Raw genomic sequence first — 14612 nt, forward strand, 5'->3', positions numbered from 1 at the left:
TCGGACCTCGCCCGCGAGGGGCTACTATTGGGGATCGCCCCCTCCCGAAGGTGGCGTGACATGAAGGAATACCAAAGGTTCCCGAAGGTCCCCCAAGGGTATGCCGAAGCTTCAGCAAAGATGACGAAGCATCAACCCGAAGGTTCTTCGAAGATGATGAAGCATCGAAGAGTTCGTCGAGGTTCGGCGCTAGAAGATGGTGTCCTGAGTCGCTGGGATGCTTCGGGAAGCGCGGAAGCGAAAAATGATGAAGGTGAAGTCCCTCGAAGCTCGTCGAAGGTCGTCGCTAAGGGCCGTCGAACATCACGGAACCCGGAGGTCCACACTCTCGAAGGTTACGATAAGAACCTTCGGGTACGGCGAGAGACTCAAGAGTGGCGAACGATGAAGGCGGCGCCACACGAAGCTCGTCAAGGACCACTACCGAAGGTTCCCGAGGGGCAAAAAAACACGTGATCCGGATGGGAGTATCCAAGTCGGACTGTCCAACCTAGGGAAATTACCAAATACCCCTGTTGTAACCTATTAACCTTCGTGGGAACCGGAAGGGCATTTCTGGAAAGATGTAATAAGGTTGGGGGTATAAATACCCCCTCCCACCCAATGTTGTACGGGTTGGAACATTTCGTGCTGGCTATAGTGCAATTTCTATTGTGCAATTCGAGTTCTAGTGTTTTAATTTTCGTTTAAAGAGTATTTTCTCTGTCTGGCGATCGGTCCAAAGATCCCAACAAGGTTGGACGAGCTATAGAAAAGCTTTAGTTCAAAATTTTAGCTGCTCCGGTTTGGATCCGTCCAGTGAAAAAATAGCTGATGAATCAAACTAACAGACTGCCGGCAATTAACGCAAGCTCATGGTCGAGCAACTGGCTCTGGATCGCATCGGATCATTGGGCCGACGCGGCATGGGTAACTTGCCGGGTGGGTGAGCGGGTCATTGACTCATTGCCCATGGGAATGGGATGGATGTGTCGAGGGTCGTCATTGATACTAGCATCTAGCCAGGTCAAGGAGCAGTGGTGGCATACTGCACTCCCGGTCTCTCGCTCCCTCGTCTTCGGCGGCACGGGCATGGCAGCGGGATGTTGGTTGTTGGAATCTTTCCACCTGGCTACTACTCCGTTAGCTAGCTAGCCAGATCGGTTCGTTTCACTTTTATAGTTGCCTGGGCACGCGCACAGGGTGTTTGAATCCAAGTGCTAATAATGTCTACTTAAAAGTGTTAAAGTTTTAGTATTAGTCCATCCAATAAGGGGTGCTAATGGCATGGGATAAAATTTAGGTAAAACTCAAAAAACTTAAGCAAAGGTATGAATACTAATATATACTAAAGTTTAGCACTCGACTTTAGACCATTGAAACCCAACCTAAGTTTCCGGTTCCATCGGCTGACCGTATAAATAGTGTAGGGCTGGTAGAATGAATAGTATTCTGTAAGAGGAAATAAATCGAAACAAGCCGAGACAAGCTAAGACAAGACAAGCCGAACAGCCTCACGCAGGTACGGGTCACCATGCGCCCACGCCTGACGTGTCAACGGATGCAGAGATGCGTGGCTCTGGTCAGTTCAGCTTCCAGCGGCCGGCCGCCCGGCCGGGCCTCTCCTCTCCATCTCTATATAAAGCGGAGGCCCCTGGCAACGAACTCCAGCCATAGCTAAGTAGCTAGAACCTCCAGAGAATCGAATTGATAGAGATTCAAGAGGATACACAGCCTATACTGTTGTATTGAAAAAGGTGGGTCAATCTCGATCCATCATCATTCCGTATAGCTGCTGCCTAGGATTCTCTTCCAGTCCAGCAGCAGCTAGCGCGCAGTTTAATTAGTTGGGGCCGGCCGGCCGGCGATGGCGTTGAGGGAGATCGAGTCGACGCTTCCCCCCGGGTTCAGGTTCTACCCGAGCGACGAGGAGCTGGTGTGCCACTACCTCCTCAAGAAGGTGGCCAACGAGCGCATCGCCCAGGGGACGCTCGTCGAGGTCGACCTCCACGCGCGCGAGCCATGGGAGCTCCCAGGTCGGTCGTCTCGGTAGATCTAGCTAGCTAGTAGTATCTCGATTGAATTGCATGCGTGCGCTAGGTAGCTCGCTCCTTTGTACATCGATCGATCGATCATTATGGCTGCGCGCGGCCTTGTGCTGCTGCCTGCTGCTGCATCTGGATGATGAATTTGTTCTGAAGATATATATAATAAATAATGCAGAGGTGGCGAAGCTGACGGGCAGCGAGTGGTACTTCTTCAGCTTCCGCGACCGCAAGTACGCGACGGGGTCGCGCACCAACCGCGCCACCAAGACGGGCTACTGGAAGGCCACCGGCAAGGACCGCGAGGTGCGCAGCGGCGGCGCCGTCGTCGGCATGCGCAAGACGCTCGTCTTCTACCGCGGGAGGGCCCCCAACGGCGTCAAGTCCGGCTGGGTCATGCACGAGTTCCGCCTCGACACCCCGCACTCGACGCCCAGGGTACGTAGTTTCATTCATTCTCATCAGCATACCGGCCGATCGCCCAATACAGTATAATCGACTGGTTTTTTCTGAAAATTTCTCGAGCATGCCTGTCTGGCGGGTTGAGTTCCAGAGTATGTTGGAATTAGTCCCACATTAGTTGTGGGGAGGGTTGGACCAATTTAAAAAGAGGAGTCATTTACCTCTTAAACTAGTTTTTGGGTGTAGCAAAACTTCCTCCGAATATGCGCCCCGTTGTATATCTAGCTAGTACCCATTGCTGTGAATAGACGATCGCCCCCGGCCGTGAACCACGGGCGGCGAACCTACTACTGCAGCTAGGTAGCCAATACAGCCGGCCTCTCACTAGCAAGGTGCTCGAACAAGTGCACAAGACCAAGGGAAGGGAGACAGTGACACCGGCCAGCTTCTTTTTAATTAACTCGCAATTTAATCATTCATGAATTGCGTCATCGACTCAATTAGCATGCAAAACACCAACACGTGAAGAAACGTCTGCTCCATGTCTCCATCCTTAATTAGCTTGCCGGCCTCTAGCTTGCTAGGCTACCCAAACCCAACCCAAATTCTATCCTCCAACTTTTTTTTTTGGAGGGGTATTCTATCCTCCTACTATGCGCTATATATTCTCCACCCGCTCGTCCTTGATGGGCCGGGAATTCGGCCTATCTGTCCAACATGGAGTACATGGTGACCCAGGAGGAGCATCCATCCAAACGAACACGAAGGCACCGGTGGTCCGGTCACGCTGTACTGCGCGCCAGTATATAATTGCAGCCTTACTCCTTGTGCGCTAAGGATGGACGTCCTAGCACGGGCGAACGTGCAGAGAAGGTGGCCGTGCACTGGTGTGCCGACACGTACGAGGAGTGTAAGCACACGCACTAAATGACAGAGTGTGTACTTCTTTATGTAGTATGTGTAGACAGAGTGGACCAGCTACTATTATTTGACATTTTGACGGGCCGCTCCACTTGTGTTGCACAATAATTAGTGTGTACTCTTACTACTGCCAGTACTATGAGTACATTTCTTTTCTCCTCGTGGCCTATGCCCTGTTTGGATACTAGTAGCACATTTAGCGTAAAATGGAATCTTCTATGCATGGAGTACTAAACGAAGTTTATTTACAAAAAATTTTCACGGATGGATGTAACTTTGCGCGATGAATCTAATGACGGTAATTAATCGATGATTGGCTACAGTGATGCTACAGTAATCATCCTCTAATCGTGCGGTCAAAGGCTTTATTAGATTCGTCTCGCGAAGTAGCGCAGGGATTGTGAAGTTAGTTTTGCAAACTATCTTTATTTAGTACCTCTAATTATTAGTCAAAGTTTGTGCTACTCATACTACAGACTAAACCAATAAACAGGACCCTAGAGGCAGCTCCTAGAGTCCTCCTAGACTAGTAGTCCTAGCTACAGCCAGCATGCCGACACGTACGTGCTCCGTTTTGGAGGCCGTTCCGGGGTGGAACGGAGCAGGATGTTTCGAAACCGGAGTGTTCGGGTTATGATTGAAATCTGCTTTGGCCGCTGTCGAACGAACCTTAAATAAGTTGGCTAATTAAACGTGCAATGGGACTACACACCTTTTTCTTTTGAAAAATACTACAAGTCTCGAACTACTCTGAAGTCTGAACAATGGTGCGATTGCTCCGGTACATTGCAGGAAGACTGGGTGCTGTGCAGGGTGTTCGAGAAGACAAAAGGTGACGGCGGCGACGGCCAAGACGGCGACTCCGCCTTCTCGCCCCCCGTCTTCGCCGGATCGTCACGCGTCGAGCCGCCGCCGGAGCCGGACCACTCCGCATCATCAGGCGGCGGCTGCTACGGCTACCTCCCGTCGCATCAGCAGGAGGTGGCCGTGCTGCCGCAGTATAATTACTACGGCGGCGGCGCGGACCACCACTATGGCTTCCCGCGGGATGACGCGGCCGGCGCGCTGCCGGGGTTTGGGCTTGGCGGCGACGGGTACGGGTTCGGCTACTTTGACATGGGCGGCGGCGGCTTCGGGGACGTGGCGAGCCTTGGTGGCGGCATGGACTTTCCGGAGGTGTGGGACTGAATGTGCAACGACCTCGTCGTGTCTCTCTTCAGACATGATACATTGTTTACTAGGTTAATTAAATTTATTAATTGTTTACATGCACATGGGGGTTGATAATAGGTTAATTTGGGTTTGGAAATGCTGTGAGATTATTGGAAGGTTCGGTGTGCACATGAAAACCAAATGTACATTAATTGGAAAAATTGGATTTCGTTTTTTATGTAAATTAGTGCATTGCTAATTGAACCTTTGTGGATGTAATCATGTGAAATTATCAACAATCATACATCGTTGTCGACCAATAGAATACGGAGTAGTCCACAAACTCTCACTTCTTGTTTGTCACGGGACAAACAAAAATTGTCTATGGATGAGTGTTTCAATAAGTGGTATAAATAGTTACAGTGGATTTCTATCTTTGTTATCAGTTAGACGGTTACAATCATAAATCAAACAATAAACTAGTAGTTTTATTTATCTACTATATATGGAAGGAATATAAATCCCGGTTTCCAATTAACACGAATCAAACTCATAATAGTTCCACCCATATTTTCGGCATCGCATTTAGAATGACGGCAGTGGCGGAGCTCGGATAAAAATTTAGGTGGAGCACATCGCAAACATAATTTTTTAATGATATCGTGAGGACGCACATCAATAGCTAATCTATGTCAAATTTAAGCAATGATTGATGATCATACCTCTTATTTGAAGATAATTGTCCATTAATTCAACAGAGACCCATCAAACAAGAAAAAATATCTAATTTAAAGACCAAAATCCAATATTCCAAAAGCTAAGAAACCTATAAATTTGAAGAAGAATTCAGTTAACCCCGCCTCCCCGGCTACGCCCATGACCATGGCCAGCGCCTGTCATCGGCTCGCTGGCGTCGCTGGGACCATCCTCGTCCACCATCAGAGCCAGTCAGCTGAGCAGGCAGCAGCTGAGAGCAGCGCCTGGCGGTCTGGACTGGGCGTCTGGTCGCCTGGCCGCAGCCGTCGGCCGAGGAGGCGGGGCGCAGTTCTGGCACGGCGGCTGCAGCCTGCACCTGCAGGCAGCACCGCAGCTGCGCAACAGGCGAGCGCCTAGCGGAGTAGCGGGGGCCGGGTAGGAGGGCCGCTGGGTGCCTGGGCCGGACTGCTGGAGCATGGAGGCGGCGGGTGGCGGCCAGTTTGGCAGCGGCGACGGCGCAAATTGGGGATGGGGCCGGCGGCCAGTGAGCAGGGATCCCGTGAGCGTGAGGCCTGAGCAGGGTTTGGGATAGGGCACTTGGGCCGGCTCAACGCCTAATGGGCTTATTGGGCCTTTTCCTCACCTCACTCTGTCTCTCTGTGGCTACAGGCAACGGCTGCCGCCTCCGGCTGCCGCGGCACTGCTCCAGCGCTCCTTTGTGGCTCGCCGGCTCGACGGAAGAAGGGGTCTTGTTAATCTTCTCCGGCAGTAGATGGGGCAGCTCCCCCACCCTACCGCATGGGGAGCTCCACCTCTGAATGACGGTGATGGAAGGGAGCCCAATGGAACAATTGTGAGTTGTTTGTTCCATCGGAGCAGTAGCTGTCATAGCTTTGCAATGAAAAATGTTGGTGGAGGGTCACGATGCACGATCGAGCATTGTAAAACAGTAGCTAGCTTGTCCTAAACATAGGCAGAAAATAGAAAAATGAAAATCACGCACGGATAGAGAGCTTGGTCACTATTATTTCTTACAATCATCCTTGTAGAATGGTGTCCGTAACATTAATTGCATTGCCACATAAATTTTTTAACTTATGTTATAGTATTATAATAATGAGAGATAAGATAGCGGGGAAGAAACCGTGATACCAGATCTCAAGCAAGACTCAGTTTCAACGCGAAGTCCAATACACGCCAAACACTATTAAATTTGCATAGGAGAGGGTAGTGTCCTTACGATAGATGGACAACAAATATTTCATCCATCCTAAAATAAATGTTGTTTTAGCATTTAAATTTTGTCCTACAAAAAATATTATTTTAGCTTAGTCCCTCTCCAACAGCCAACTCTAAGGCTTTCTCCAACCATTCCCCACATCCAACTCCCCCCAAACGTACTATTTACTATATTTTACTACCTCCCTCCAAAAGATTCATCCCCCTATAACTCCTTCTCTCCAACCATTCCCCCCATATCTATTCCCCCTATATACTATCACTAATTAACTAACTATTTACTTAATGTTTTTGAATTTAAAAAAATCATATAATATTTGTACTGTCATAATACGAATTATCATCGTGTTACGGGGCTCAAACGAGATTAATATCGCGAACAAACAGTGTGATTAGAAATATAAGGAGAGTTGAAACTCACCCTATCCGTGGGGGGGTTTCAACTCCCCCCGTATATAGGGGGACCTGTGGGGGGAGCCGTTGGAGCGCTCGCTCCCCCAAAGCCCCCTACGTAGGGTGGGGGGCGTTATACGGTGTGCCCTTGGAGCAAGCCTAAGGGGCTGTTTGATTCCCAGCCGCATGTTGCTACTGTCACATTGCATGCGCCGCAGTTTTGTGGCAAGCGTTTTGGCCGCCACCCTCGCCACCGCACAGTGCATTCAAAAAGTTGTGGCGGCCGGCATGATGAGGCGAGCAACCAAACGCCTGCCTTTTTTCTGTGGCTGCCTAAATTTAAGTTGTGGCAAGTCTGGCGACACGTGGCTGCGAACCAAACGGCCCCTAAACCGGTTCATAGAATTTTTAAATCGATAAATAGTACCAAATTAAAGCATCCAAAGCACTAGTTACGCACGCTCTCCAACACCCCCTTCCTCTCACCCGCACGCTTTTTGAGTCATTGTGTGCTGCTGTGCGTGCGAGTCCTCGGGGCTATAATTAGCTCTATCTAATTAAAACAGTACCAAGTGCTGAGAAAAAATCATATAGAAAAATACATAGAGCCAATCAAATATTTAGTAAATATTATTTTTTGATCTTAGTGCATATTCATTGAGAATCTCGAAAACCAAATAAGTTTCATAATTTCCATCACAATAGCTAGAAGTAATTAATAAGATTATTTCTCACGCTGAGTTGGACACTATGAGTTGAAAATTCTTTTTTTAGAGTGGCTGCAAGTAGAGGTGGTAAAGGACTGTCAAATTTGATCTAGATAGTCTAAGGACTAGGATCTAAAAAAATCAGATTCTAATCCGCTAAAAAAATTCACTCTGTTCGCTATACTGGTGCTGGTGACTGGTGCTGGAGTGGTGTGAGAGAAAAATATTGTTGGCTGGCTGGTGGCTGATGCTGGAGCTATATGAGAGGAAAATACTGTTGGCTGCCTGGAGGAACCAATCAGCGAACAAAGTGATTAAAAGATCAAATTGAGCTGTGAAGTGATTGTCTATTACAACCGCGGCTCGGATTGCGAGAACGGCACTGTCTAGAAAGCCCAAAATTTATTGGCCTTTTTTCGTTAGGGGTGAAAAAGTTTTCATGAAATTTTTTTGCCTCTTTGACTACTAATTAGAGGTATTAAATGAAGTCTAATTACAAAACAACATCCACAATTATGGTAATGTGGCATATATTGTAGCTAATAAGACCTTTGACCGCATGATTAGAAGATGATTAGATGCGCTAACTGTAGCATTAGTGTAGCCAATCATGGTGGCACTTGGTTTATTAGATTTGTCTCGAAAAATTGCACTCATTCGTAAAAATATTTTACAAATAAATTTCATTTAACTCTATGCATATATTCGTCTTTTTATGAAAAAAAAATCAGAATGAAAACCAAACAGCCATTGGGCCGCACACCCTGCGTACGGGTGCCTCGTAGCTGCAGGCCCGCAGCCTTGCAGCTTGCAGTTGAGACGACTCCAGAGTTTCAGACAATCAGACCTTCGCCCATCAGTCATCAGTCATCACTCATCACATCTCCCCAAATCACAACTCGCAAGAGCCATCCATGATTGATGATGATTCCGTCCATCGCAAAAGCCGAAAAGGGCGGCGGACCAGCTTGGCCCTCGGGCAGGTGCACGCCACACGTGCCGGTGCCGGCGACGCGCGGCCCCTCGCCGCCGGACGGCGGACGCACACCCGCGGGGTCCGTACCGTACGAGGAGCCGGAGCCCACACCCGCGCCCGGCTGCTGGCTGCACGTGGGGCCTCGGGAACGCGGCCGCTGCTCAGGCTCCAAGGGCCGACACCAAGGACGGCGACCCACGCGTCCCTGCTGCCGGCGCAGGCCCGCCCTGGGTCAAGCACGCAGGCTGTCAAACGCGCTGGTCAGGCGAGCGGCAAGCGCCAGCGCCGCCGAGGAGCTAGCGGCCGGGAGCGCGAGACAGCGGCCGCGGGCGGCACAGTACTAAATAAAGTTTAATCACGCGGTTAAAAACATCATCAGATTCTTCAGATTCCTAGCACAGGAGTTCTGGAGTTAGTTTTACAAACTAATTTTGTTCGACATCGTAATTAACAGTCAGAGTTTCTCGACTTGCATAACATCTTCTTTCAAAGCAAGAACCAAACACGGCCAATCTCTAGACTTCTTGTTGTCTCGGTGGAAAGTTGGCAACCGCAATGCAGATGCACTTCGCCGATGCTCCGATGATCTAAACTCTGGATGTTTGAGCTTGTTTACACGTAAAATTTAAAATTCTAAAATTATCTTGCGGCACACATAAATGAAGTATTAAATTTAGATAAACTAAAAAACTAATTTCATAGTTTACTTGTAAATTACGAGAGGAATCTAATGAGTCTAATTAGACTATAATTAGACAATAAATTACTACAGTAAACATCTAATAATGATGGATTAATAAGAATTAATAAATTCAACTCGTAGTTTAGAGACGAGTTTTTGCAACTAGTTTTGTGACTAGTCTATGTTTAATACTTCAAATGTGCAAAAAAATTTACACGGCGCATCTAAATAAAGCCTTGGTCCTTGAACCTACTATATATGTTCCTACTTCTGCTCCTTTTTAAGTGGTTCTTCCCCATCACTCTGTTGTCCCTCCGTGTATCCTGAATCTCTTATACCGGTTTCCTATTTTCTAATGTACCGTTCAGAGTTCAGACCTACAAAAAGCCCGTCCTAGTTCGTCCAAAAAAACTTGGCATATGAAAAATGGAGTGCATTTGTAGGTGTGTGATGTAGTAATATAGTACGAGGGAATTCCCAAACCTCCATGTATCCAATAATTTCTATAGCATTAATTAGACCACCACATTGAATTAATAGTTTCTATAGCATCAATTATACTGCCACATAAGACTTTTAGCTTAGAGGAAGTTTTATAATACTTTGTCGGCCGAAGAAATGGTACTCCACGTCAACAAAATTTAAGGTGGAGGCAAGAGAATATAGGAGAGAGCAGAGCAGATTGAAACTTTCAACAAAAAAAGCAGAGCAGATTGGCTGTGAAACGCTAGCCGAGACACGGGATACGACAAAAAAGGGTTGTCCTTTTTAATTACCTCTCCCCGACCATACGAACATTAATTATTTACATCTCCATTCCAAGTACTCTAGAAGCCAACCAGACAGCCAAACTATTATATAAGTTGGCTATATTTTTAGCTTTCTATGACATGGCAACAGTATCCATTATATTAGCCATGCTCTTATATGGCACTATATATAATAATGTGTGTGAGAGAGAGAGACTGAAGACCCAGTGTCAGACATGAATTAGAAGTGAGGTGATATCTTCATAATAAATGGAGAACAAATATGATAGGTGAAGAAAAGAGAGTGAATTTAATACGAAACCGCACCAAGACATCATGTGTTGAATAATGTAGTCCCTCTACTAAAGCACGAAAAAAACTTTGCTATGTCCACCCAAGATTTTGCCCCCAACAGATATGCCACAACCTTGTCCACCCATGCAAATGCACCTAGGAAAAGCCACAACATCAAAAATCTAGGGCTACCATTGCCTCTCAGAGGCTTCAACGCGAATCAACGGTCTAGAGTCGCCGGATCATCCCGACCTCCCCCGCACGCATCGCCCTTAGCGCCCGTGGTTCGACGCAAGTACCCTTTCTTTTCCCTTCTTTTTTCTCCCTCTGTTGTTTTTCCCTCTCACTAGTGCCGGTGCCTACCAGCGCCAGCCGTCTGCGGTTCTGCGCCCCCCTCCCCCCCCCACACACACACATAGAGAGAGAGAGAGTAGGGGTGTGGCTGTGCAAGGGAGGAAGAGCCGGCCGCGAGGAGGAAGGCGAGGGGGGAGCGACCGGACATGCGGGGCTAGGGCAGTGGCGGATGCAGAGGCCCATGGCGGTGGCCATGGCCCGAGCTGTAGGCCGCCGTGGAAGGAGGCGCCGAGGGGGGAGTGACGCCAGGGCGCTCGAGGAGGGAGGAGGGAGGGAGGCGGCCGGCGCACTTGAGGAGGAAGGGAGTGGGCGCGGCCGCCGGTGCAGGGAGCGCCTCCGCCGTGGATGGCCCGGGCAGAGGAGCAGCGGATGGTGGAAGGAGCAGGGGCGATGCAGGTGGGAGCCGGGGAGGGGGCGGCACGGGTGGGGGATTGGAGAAAGTGATCGGGGTGAGAGAAAAGAAAAGAAAAAAATTGACGTGTGGGCCCCACATCCTGGTAATTGGTATCAAGGATTGGATTTCGATATGATGAGTGCGGAAGAAACTGGTATAGAGGATAGAATGACACTTGCAATTGTGTTAAAATTTAAGTTTGTTTTTTCTTTATGGATGTGGTTCTGTAATCAACATAATAATTATACATAATATCATATATTGTTTTTTGTATTTCTAAAATTCATCCGTAGTGTTAGCGCACGGGCGCACTTACTAGTTTCTAAAGGTGGTGCCTTTATGATATGACAACATAGACACTACTTATAAACACTATGGATTCCTTGTCCATGTAATCGAAAACTATAGTCTTATTTTGACCATGTAATCGATATAGTCTTATTTCGACCATGTAATCGAAAACAACATAAACTCTCTCTCTCGCCAGAGAGATTGACTTCATTTTACAGGTATAATGTCATAGAAATCTGGTTCGTCTCTTTGAGTACTCGTGTGTAAGTACCCACAGGACACACAGCTAAAGCTGGCAATAGCATAAGAGCACTACGACAAAAGAGGAAACAACCATACAAGACATTCTACACGGTCAATTGGCAATACATGGTTCCCCTAGCTAGCTACCCTCGCAACTACTAATCATTCAACAAGGTGGGGGCTCCTCTGAGATTTTCAGCTTTTCATCTATGCTTTTCTAAGTATAGTTGTAGACACTCATGCAGAACACATATATTCACTTCTAAGGACAAGCACATTCATACTATATCCCTATACCACTTTTATTTGATAGATAAGTCCGACTTATTTTGAGACTGACAAAATCAGCACAACTACCTCACCATGAATGGGCACATCACCGACCGGAAAGAATAACTAGTCGTAAATTCTTTATTTAGTCAGAGACTTTGGGTGGGCGATTTCCATCTCTTTGTTAGGCTAGAGATATGTGCCTAGGCCCATCATTAACTCCACCGGGCCAAATTATGCCAGCGATCACATTATTTTCAATATAAAATAAGATGATTTTTATCATTTTAGGCTAGGTTTGGTCTAGCTCAATTTTTAGGAGTACCAAATCCAATGTCATGGCCTAATAATATGATAAATCAAAGTCCGACCAAGAGTTTGTAATTTTCTATTTGTCGTGGATCCTTTATTGCGTTATTAGCTAGCTTAGCTTGCTCATACCTCTATGAGCTGTAGAACACTTGTAAAGTTGGTACCCAAATAATTTACCTTTCTTAACTTGTGTAAGAAACACTTACGATTCCTACAAAATCTATACACATTTCATCTAAGAGAATTCACAAGTAAATTTGATGATGCAGGAGTATAAAAAACTGCATGAAAGGAGTGCTGATTTTGCATAAGATATCTCAGGCATACATATCCATGCATATAGGAATTGGGATATCTCCCAGTGGCAATTGTGCTTGCTAATACATAGACTGTCCGACTCTACACTTGGCATATAAAGTTTCTAATACTGGTGTGCATATCTATCCAAGTGAATTTTCTACTATACATTCAGAACTAGCATACAATTTCATTTTATAAACAGGACAATCAATTTCTCCTATATACAGTCAGTCCTAGAGCGAGATGATGCAATCAGATAGTTTCACAAGTCTCATGTGGTTAATAATACCTGATACAGATCCCAATTTCTATATACTTTTTCATTTTTTAAAATAAAAGCAAAACTTATTATGGCTACACATAAGAGTCTATCCATAAGTACTTTTAGATATGTTGTCTAACCGCAAGTACAAATTTCATTTATACAATACAAAAAGTAATTGCCTATCCCCTCATAAATACAACCAACTTTTTGGCGGTTAAATACATTACACACTAGGACCACTTACTTTGATAGATATGCTTGGTATGGCTGAATTTAATGATTCAAAATATATACCACTATTTTCGTACGCTCTATACTAAGCACCAAGTACAACTATCTCCCAATTGATCATATATGCCATGCCCAGTTGATTGTATAAATATAATTATTATTAAATAGTATTTATTTTTTCTATTACTGGTCAAGTATCACACTTTTAAACCTATATTTATTTTTTTGAATAAAAATTTGGGTATTTAATTATTTTACAACTGCAAATATGTTTGCATGAACTTATGCTTTTCACCATATGGAAATAAATCATGTTTCGAATGAATTTGAACAATGGTTTTTCTATTACTGGTCAGTTCAATAAAGTACTCATTAAATGTTAGTTTTTTCAAATATCTTACTATATACTACGAAAAAATTAGAGGTACAGTCAATGCTTATTTTTATTTGGCCAATTAAATATATAAAACCAAAAGTTGTAGGTCAAAGTCAATATATAGCATCAGTAGAGAAGAAAAAATGAAGACCAAATATATACAACAACAACAACATAGCCTTTTGTCCCAAGCGAGTTGGGGTAGGCTAGAGATGAAACACAAAAGACACAAAGGTCACGATTCAGGCACGCTAATAGCTAGTCTCCAAGCGCTCTTATCCAAAGCTACCTCTTCAGAGATATTCCAATCCTTAAGGCCTCTCTTAACCGACTCGTCCCAAGTCAGTTTAGGTCTACCTCTACCCCTCTTTACCTTATCGACACGCTTTAGAACCCCACTACGCACCGGCGCCTCAGGAGGCCTCCGTTGGATATGTCCAAACCATCTCAACCGATGTTGGGTAAGTTTCTCCTCAATTGGTGCCACCCCTACCCTTTCCTGAATAATTTCGTTCCGGACTCTATCCCTTCTTGTGTGCCCGCAAAACCACCGCAACATCCGCATCTCTGCTACACTCAGTTGCTGGACATGTCGCCTTTTTGTGGGCCAACATTCAGCACCATATAACATCGCCGGACGAATCGCTGTCCTATAGAACTTGCCTTTTAGCTTTTGTGGCACCCTCCTGTCACAGAGGATGCCAGAAGCTTGACACCATTTCAACCAGCCAGCTGAGATTCTATGCCTAACATCTTCATCAATGTCGCCATCCTTTTGTAGCATCGATCCTAAATATCGAAAAGTATCCTTCTGAGCCACCACTTGCCCATCGAGACTAACATCTCCACCCTCATGCATAGTCGCGCTGAAATCGGACATCATGTACTCGGTCTTGGTCCTACTAAGCCTGAACCCTTTCGACTCTAACGTACGTCTCCGCAGCTCTAACTTCCTATTAACCCCTGCCCTATTCTCGTCAATTAGCACCACATCATCAGCAAAGAGCATACACCAAGGGATATCACCTTGTATGTCCCTTGTGACCTCATCCATCACCAAAGCAAATAAATAAGGGCTCAAAATGTGAACTTTACACATTTTTGCATAGGAGAAAGATGTTACAACAAACAAAATGTGGATTTGAATAACTAGACACCAAGTGGATTTGTGTGAACTTAACTTCCCTCTTAGACAAGAAAATGTTATCATGATTGTATATTAAAATTTTAATACTATCAGATCCTACTAGATGCTAGTAGCCACATAATTGAATTTTATATTACATAGAGCATATAGAATCAAAGTTTTCTTATCAATTTTGAGTTAACTATTGATACATT

The 14612-nt window shown here is 45.8% G+C and overlaps 1 protein-coding gene across 1 annotated transcript; it reads left to right on the forward strand.

Annotated features, from left to right (window-relative positions):
- Positions 1-1656: 1656 nt before the first annotated feature.
- On the forward strand, positions 1657-4743 carry LOC120709155 (NAC domain-containing protein 21/22-like). The gene is made up of 3 exons (XM_039994703.1): positions 1657-2015; positions 2203-2462; positions 4140-4743. The coding sequence occupies exons 1-3, from the start codon at positions 1847-1849 to the stop codon at positions 4533-4535; spliced, it is 825 nt and encodes a 274-aa protein (XP_039850637.1). The 5' UTR covers positions 1657-1846; the 3' UTR covers positions 4536-4743.
- The last annotated feature ends 9869 nt before the right edge of the window (positions 4744-14612 follow it).

Source organism: Panicum virgatum, chromosome 1K, assembly GCF_016808335.1.
Source record: "Panicum virgatum strain AP13 chromosome 1K, P.virgatum_v5, whole genome shotgun sequence".
Classification (NCBI taxonomy): Eukaryota; Viridiplantae; Streptophyta; class Magnoliopsida; order Poales; family Poaceae; genus Panicum; species Panicum virgatum.

Bases quoted from the DNA above. Each gene is read 5' to 3' on its own strand.
- LOC120709155 (XM_039994703.1), top strand. From the start codon at position 1,847: ATGGCGTTGAGGGAGATCGAGTCGACGCTTCCCCCCGGGTTCAGGTTC. The intron at 2,016-2,202 runs GTCGGTCGTCTC...TAAATAATGCAG, and splicing joins CGAGCCATGGGAGCTCCCAG to AGGTGGCGAAGCTGACGGGC. The intron at 2,463-4,139 runs GTACGTAGTTTC...GGTACATTGCAG, and splicing joins CCCCGCACTCGACGCCCAGG to GAAGACTGGGTGCTGTGCAG.